The sequence below is a fragment of the Cebus imitator genome, unplaced genomic scaffold, assembly GCF_001604975.1.
Source record: "Cebus imitator isolate Cc_AM_T3 unplaced genomic scaffold, Cebus_imitator-1.0 Scaffold48, whole genome shotgun sequence".
Lineage (NCBI taxonomy): Eukaryota > Metazoa > Chordata > Mammalia > Primates > Cebidae > Cebus > Cebus imitator.
Window position 1 is genome coordinate 1213335 of NW_016107363.1, and position 7860 is coordinate 1221194.

At 39.5% G+C, this 7860-nt stretch overlaps 1 protein-coding gene across 1 annotated transcript in view; it reads right to left on the minus strand.

The window, feature by feature from the left end:
• Positions 1 to 7122, minus strand: part of CUNH3orf49 (chromosome unknown C3orf49 homolog) — a 15024-nt gene extending 7902 nt beyond the window's left edge. The window contains exons 1-2 of the mRNA XM_037738114.1: positions 5366 to 7122; positions 1115 to 1434 (exon numbers count right to left, since the gene is read on the minus strand). Of these exons, the coding sequence (XP_037594042.1) occupies positions 1115 to 1434; positions 5366 to 5490 (445 nt within the window). The 5' untranslated portion in view covers positions 5491 to 7122. The remainder of the gene's footprint in view (positions 1 to 1114; positions 1435 to 5365) is intronic.
• Between the last annotated feature and the right edge of the window lie 738 nt (positions 7123 to 7860).

A 7860-nucleotide genomic window follows, 5' to 3' on the forward strand; every position in this document is an offset into this window, starting at 1 on the left:
ACAGGGTTTCACCATTTTGGCCAAGATGGTTTCACCATGTTGCCCAGGCTGGTCTTGAACTCCTAGGCTCAAGTGATCCACCTGCCTCGGCCTTCCAAAGAGCTGGGATTACAGGTGTGAGCCACTGCTCCTGGCCTAGACTTCATTAATTTTTTAAAAAGCTACAAATGAGAATGCAAACATTGGTAGTATTGTTAGTCATAACTCATAGGACGCTAAATGACAGTATTGCTAGTTGCAAAAACAACTTAGCAGTTCAAATATTGATTCTTCTACACAGTACATAGAAAGTGGATACAATAAAAGCAAGCATTCTTTATGACTTACCAGTTATACATTTTATTCATTTAATTCTCACTACCCTCTACACTATTAGAAGTAGCGTGTGAAAGTCTGTATCACTGCTTTCTCCAGAAACAAAACCAAAAATCTCCCTTGAGTTTGCTTTTCCAATGTATATGTATATATGAATATACATGCACTTATAGTGAATATTTATGCATATATATTTAAATAAAAAGTGACTTTAAACTGATTAGACCACTGATTAATTGAACTAGGAGGAACCTCCAAGGCAATCCAATTCAGTGCTTCTCAAAAGGTATGAACAAGGCTGGACATGGTGGCTCACGCCTGTAATCCCAACACTTTGGGAGGCCAAGGCAAGCGGATCACCTGAGGTCAGGAGTTCAAGACCAGCTTGGCCAACATGGTGAAACCCTGTCTACTAAAAATACAAAAATTAGCTGGATGTGGTGGCACGTGCCTGTAGTTCTCGCTACTCAGGAGGCTGAGGCAGGAAAATCGCTTGAACCCGGGAGGCAGAGGTTGCAGTGAGCCGAGATCATGCCGCTGCACTCCTGCCTGGGAGACAGAGCAAGATTCTGTCTAAAAAAAAACAAACAAAAAAAAGCAAAATGGTGTGAACATACAAGCCGACTGAGGATCTTGCTGAAGTACAGCTTCTGACTCAGAAGGGCCCAGGTAGGGCCTGAGATTCTGCATTTCAGACCAGCTCCTCAGGGATGGCATACTGGTATAGCAAGAAAATTCATCCTAACTTCACTCTTCCTCTTGGCCTCAACCCAAGGACAGATTGCCCAAATTTGATTACCATTCTCTGAGAACTTTCTCATTTTTGTTGTAAATAACTTGGGAGATGGAAGTTCTTTAACAATCCTAGGGAGAAGGCTCTGCGTGTTTGACAGGAGGGCTTCCTCATGGTCGGCGGAGCCCTCTTTGCTGGCACTTGCTGGCTTGCTTCTATACTTGTAGGACAGCATCCTCCCAAAAGCAGTCTTCACTTTCGTCATCAAATTTCTTTTCTGGTTTTGCTGGCTTTCATGAAATCTCATGTCACTCTCACTGGATGATTCCTCATTAGGGGCCAATACCTTTTGTTTTAGTAAGTTGGTAGACACAGCTCTATGCCATCTAAACAAAATAGAAATAGTTCATATTGGGGGAACTGAAACGTTAAAAGTGAATAACTTTTAAATCATTAAAACACACACTTCAAATGTGAACAAACTATACAATTAAAAAAAAAAGTGAAATTGGAGACCAAGAATCAAATCACAGAAAAATAAAGCCAAAGCAACTACTTGGTGTTTTGTTACCATATTACAGTAATCTGGCCACTATTTAATTTAAACACAGTACTGTAAGAGGTAGGTTATATTACTATCTTCATTTTACCAATGAGTAAACTGAGACATAGGTTAAATTAATTGACTAAGGGCTGAATGCAGACTATAATCCAGGTCTGTCTCTTGGAATCCATTACCTTATATTGGCAAATTGGCAATCTTATTTCAATGAAAGTTTGAGATAGTTTTTGCTAGATTTGGCAGTTTCAAAGTGAAAGTAACAAAAGATGAGAGAGTCTGCTAGGATAGTCAGTAAGGAATAACCTCCAAGTCCCCATATATGCTGCATTTACATAGAACACTCATTTAGATAACATACTATTAACTTTTATACAGTGACTATGTGTACCATCTTCATAATTTTGGTATATTTTATTACACACAATATTCTAAACAATAGACAACATTTTCTGATAGCTTTCTGTGTGCTAAACACTCTTCCAAGTGCTTTTGTCTGTAGGAAAGCACTACTAAATCTTTGCATTCTCATCTCTACTTCACACCTGAAGATATTAAAGTTTGGAGAGATTAAATAATTTATGTCCAGATGATCTGATCCTGACGTCTGTGTTGTTAACCACTATGCTAGAATATCACCTATACCGTGATACAATTTTTACCTAATATTCTTCCTCAATTAACTATTTTTTAAAATACCCATGAAATCTCAGGTATTTTTTAATTTAAAATTTTAATGTTGAGATCATTATAATTTCACATGCAGTTTAAGAAATACAGGAAGATTCTGTGTGCTCTTTACCTAGTTTCCCCAAATGCTGACATCTTGCAAAACTATATTTTCACAATCAGCATGTTGACATTGATACAGTCAGGATACAGAACATTTCCGGTAACACCAGGATCCCTCATGTTTTGTAGCCACACCTGCTTTCCACGGCCCCCTCTTTCTTAAACTGGCATCCACAAATCTGTCTTCTGTTTGCATAATTCTTGTCCTTTCAAGAATGCTATGTAAATGGAAATATACATCAAGTAATTTTTTGAGATTTGCTTTGTTTTCACCCAGCATAATTCTCTGGGCATTCATGCGGGTTTTGTGTATTAATTGTTCATATCCTTTTATTGCTGAGCAGTAGTCCATGATATGAATGCACCACATTTCGTTTAACTATTGACTAATTAAAAGATATTTGGGTTGTTTCCAGTTTGGGGCTGTTATGAATAAAGCTGCTATAAACATTTTTGTATAGGTTTTGTATGAACATAAATATTCATTTCTCTGGGTAAAAATCCCAGGTTTTATTTTATGCTATTACATTATATTAAATATATAACATTTCTTTTTTTTTTTTTTTTTTTGAGATGGAGTCTTGCTGTGTTGTCAGGCTGGAGTGCAATGGCACAATCTTGGCTCACTGCAACCTCTGCCTCCTGGGTTCAAGTGATTCTTCCACTTCAGCCTTCTGAGTAGCTGGGACCACTGGTACATGCCACCACGCCTAACTAATTTTTGTATTTTTAGTAGAGATGGGGTTTCACCATGTTGGCCAGGATGGTCTTGATCTCTTGACCTTGTGGTCTGCTCACCTTGGCCTCCCAAAGTGTTGGGATTACAGGCGTGAGCCACCGCGCCCAGCCATAACATATATTTCTAATATGGATTAAAACAAATGTATAACCATTAACAATGTTCTTTATATATTACCTAAAATATCTCATGTACCATCAGTAGCATGTGTACTACTCTCCAGGAAAACACTCTTCTAAACGGAACCTAAATCATTCTGCCTTTTTCTATAATTATACATGGGAAGTAGTTTAGCGAGAGACCAGACACTAAAGTTAAATGGTCTTGGTTCAACTCAGGACAATTCCTAACTCTGTTACCTTGGCCATTTTATGTAATCTCTATAAGCTTTGGTCGTCTCATTTGAAAATGGGCGTAGCCTTTTCAGAATTGTGAAAATAAAAGGAAATAATTCATGTGTTTGGAATCTTAAAAAGCATTCAATAAATGATGCTTTTTATTACCATATGGATCAGAATAGTGGGGAAAATGTAAAAGGCAAGAAGGGAACCCACACTAGATGGCAGAATAAGGGAGAGGCTAGCAGCCTCCATTCTGGGACCAAGGAAATGAATCTCTGGGAGACCAGAAGCCTCCCTGCTGCAAATTTTACATATATGACTTTTAGGGGGTGCTATTCAATTTAGTCTTTAGGGTTGTGTATAGTTATAATGATTTTCTGGCAGACGGTAGTAAATGTCCTGATGAGGGAGCACCATTTCCTAATTTGCCTGAAGATAACTTATGGCTAGTATTAATCTCCTGTAGACCCCTCTGAGACTCCTTTAATAATAATTTAATTTTTTTTGAGATGGAGTCTTGCTTTAGTGTCAAAGCTGGAGTGCAGTGGTGCGATCTTGGCTCACTGCAACCTCCGCCTCCTGGGTTCAAGCGGTTCTCCTGCCTCAGCCTCCTGAGTAGCTTGGGATTACAGGTGTGTGCTACCACACCCAGCTAATTTTTGTACTTTTAGTAGAGACGGGGTTTCACCATGTTGGCCAGGCTGGTCTTGAACGCCTTACCTCGTGATCTGCCCGTCTCGACCTTCCCAAGTGCTGGGATTACAGGCATGAGCCACCGTGCCTGGCCAATAGTTTAATTTTTAAGTGATTCTACTACTATAAACATGTACACTCTTACACTTTGACACAGAACAATGCAAATACAGTTTCCGGAGATTCAGGAATCCCGAAGACCATCCATGCAACCCCTCTGGTTAAAAGTCCAGTTCTAAGTGCTCTCAGAATCTCCAGAAGGTGTTCTCCATTCCCATCCTCCCCACCCACATCTCCAATCTATCCAAAACATAATTAACAAAGGTGATTTTGCTCCAGAGCCTAGGAAGACAACTGCTGCAACTTCTGGTATGAGAACCATCCCCTTCTTAAGTTCTTAAATATTTTTGTGTTGGTACTGAATTTATTTGGTTGTATTGCTTCCCCCTGGATCTCCTACATTTCATTGAAAGTGGAAATCTCTGCAGTATTTCATTTTGTCCGTGGAAGTTCATAAGCTTGGCTTTTGATTCTTCCAGGGCTCATTAAAACACCTCACTTTCTACATGTCTGAACTATAGTCCATGGACCTGGTAAGAGAGAAGCATGAAGAAACCAGAAAATAAATCACCACACTGACTTTCCAAATTAAAATATATTATATTTTGGATGTTTCATACCTGTCTGTATGGTTTTTGTCATTGGCAAAAAAAAGCAGGTCTAAGACAGTTTTAATGTTACATTAAACAATGTGTCCACAGTGAAATGTAATTAGCACATATTTCAGCAGCCAAAATTGATGGAATAGGAAAAAGAAAGCATTGATCATGGACCTGTTTTGAAGAAGGCACTAATCACTTTTCAAAATAGTACTATTTTCATGGCATGTGAGATGTCTAAAATTCTGATGCTAAAACATCAACATAGGATCGGTACCTATTTTAGTCTCCTGTGCCACATTAAATCTCAATTTCAAGTGGAAAGGAAAGGTTTTCCCTGTTACAGTTAAGACCTTTCTGATCATAAAATGAAGCTTATATTGTTGCACTAGATTTCTTGATCTAATGCAGTACCTTTTCAGCCAATCCATCCAGAGTCCTCTCTTCTAAATGCAACGCTTAAAAGGACATGCCACCATGCAAAATCCAAAGACCCTCATTTGACAGAAAACACAATGAATCTCTGTTACCCACCTTTCAATCCCCTTCCTTTTGAATGAGGCATTTTTCTTCTTGAGTTGCTGGAATCTTCGGTACTGTCCAACTTTTCCATAGGCAATCTTAAAGGATTCTGGTAGGTACAGCTGACGTCGGGCCATTGCTGTCAACTTCACCTGTAGTAGCCGTTTTTGATTGTTTTAGTTCTTGAACTTACAGACTTCACTACAAAATCATCCTGTGACTGAGTGTACTCTCAAGGTCTGGGCTATTTGGAATAAAATACGTAGGAAAATTTTAGAGTCTTTCCCTTATTCCCTTCCAAGTGTTAGAGACATTATTTGTGGGACTGACCCTGTTTACAACTTCACAGAGGTCACCAATGATGTATTTGACAGGGCTGTGTGAAATTCCATGGCTCTTTGTGGAAGACTTCACAGAGTCTCCAACAAGGCAAATGAAGAAATGATGATCTGATTGCCTCAATACTGGCATTTGCATAGGAAAAAAACCAAAAACCAAACCAAACCAAACAAAAAAACACCCATGCACTATTTGAACCACCACATTCAGAAGTGCATATTCGAACTCTGAAGGAAGAGACCTGTGGGAATACCAACCATCTGTTGATTAACAAAAGTTGAGTGGCTGTTGGATCTCTCAGTTACAGCTGGTTGATGTTCTCTGTGTCCCGTGGAACACATATGACAAGGCCAGTTGTTGTTTGGACATCTCAGAATGTGCCCCAATGGTGGCTTTCATTACATCTTGGAATTTTGCAGTGGTCTCTCAAAGCACATTGCTGAATTGAGGACCTGATCCACCCCTCCCTTCCAACATTGCCCCACTTATTTCATGGTGAAGAGCGAATTCTGCCTGGAATGAAACTTTTCACCACAAGGTGGCAGCAGACACTAGGATTTATTCCTGTCATCCTCTGGCGCTTTGAGTTGTTCAGTCAAGTAACTAAATGTTTAAGAAGAAAAACTCTTCTAGAAAGGTTCTGGAAGTTACAAGAATTACTCTGCTTTCTGTGTTTGCATCAATCAATAATCAAGCGCACACGAATTTCCTAGAGGTCTTTTTAAGATGAAGATTTCGATACAGTACATCTGGGGTGGGATCCAAGAATTTGCACTCCTAACGAAGTTCCAGGTGATGCTGATGATGCTGGACTGCACCTATAGTAGTGAGGGTCTTGTATGTTTCAGTACTGGGGGAAAGAGCTTTAAAATGGTATAGAATGAAGTGTATAATGTTGAGGGACTAAGGGGGTGGATTTGGAAATTATGCCTGGATTCTCATTTCTAGCTTAGCTATGTGACCTTGGTCAATTCATTTTAACCTATTAATGTTTGTTTTCTCACCCCTAAAGTGGGAATACTCAGTGCCCAAGCCATAGTTTTATGGCAAAATTCAAGTCAAATAGAAATTCTGCTTCAGCAGGGAATGAGACCCAGGAATCCATATTTTAGGAGACTGGGTGCAGATGTTCCTCTGTCCCACATTTGAGAAGCACTGAAGTAGAGCGTATCTAATATGCTTGGCCAAATGGACATGTACTCTTCCCCCAGACTATTTTTCTTCATCTGTCGCATCCTCAGAGCACAATAAATAACAGGTACTTGAATAAATGAATACATGAATATTTTCTATAGCAACAGGCCAATGTTTTTCATGCAATTATTGGCACTCCTGTCTTAATTCTGTTGCGTTCTGTTAATTATCCAGATGAATGAGATGAATTTTTTCATTTTTTCCTTTTTTGAGTGGAGTCTTGCTCTGTTGCCAGGCTGGAGTGCAATGGCATGATCTTGGCTCACTGCAACTTCCACCTCCTGGATTCAAGCAATTCTCCTGCCTCAGCCTCCCAAGTAGCTGGGAATATAGGCATGCACCACCATGCCCAGCTAATTTTTATATTTTTAGTAGAGACAAAGTTTCACCATGTTGTCCAGGATGGTCTCGATCTCTTGACCTCATGATCTGCCTGCCTCGGCCTCCCAAAGTGCTGTGATTACAGGCATAAGCCACCACGCCTGGCCGAGATGAATTTTTTAATTTTTAAATTTATTTATTTATTTATTTGACCACTGTCAGAAGAGAGATGAATTTTATACTAGGAAAGAGAGCTGTTTTTTATTTGTGCATGGGTGTCTGTGTTTGTACATGTCTGTGTGTGTGCATGTCTGCATGTATGCGTGTATGTAATAGGCTGAAACATTTGCTTCTGTGGCTCCTGTGACAAAACTTGTAGGTTTCCAGAGGGGTCCTGAAGCAGATGATAGAGCTAGAAAGAGTGGGATGGGGGAAAGGGTTAGAGTATAGACAGACACCAATTTGGAGCTGTGCCTGGATGTATATTCTAGCTCTACCCCTTACAAGCTTATGGGTCCTTGGGCAGGTGACAAAAATCTCTTTGGACCTTCGTTTTCTTGTTTGTAAAATAGGAATCATAACTGCTACCTCCCAAGATTCTTTTAGTCATTCAGTTATTCAACAAATATTTGAATGCCTGGTGGTTGCCAGGC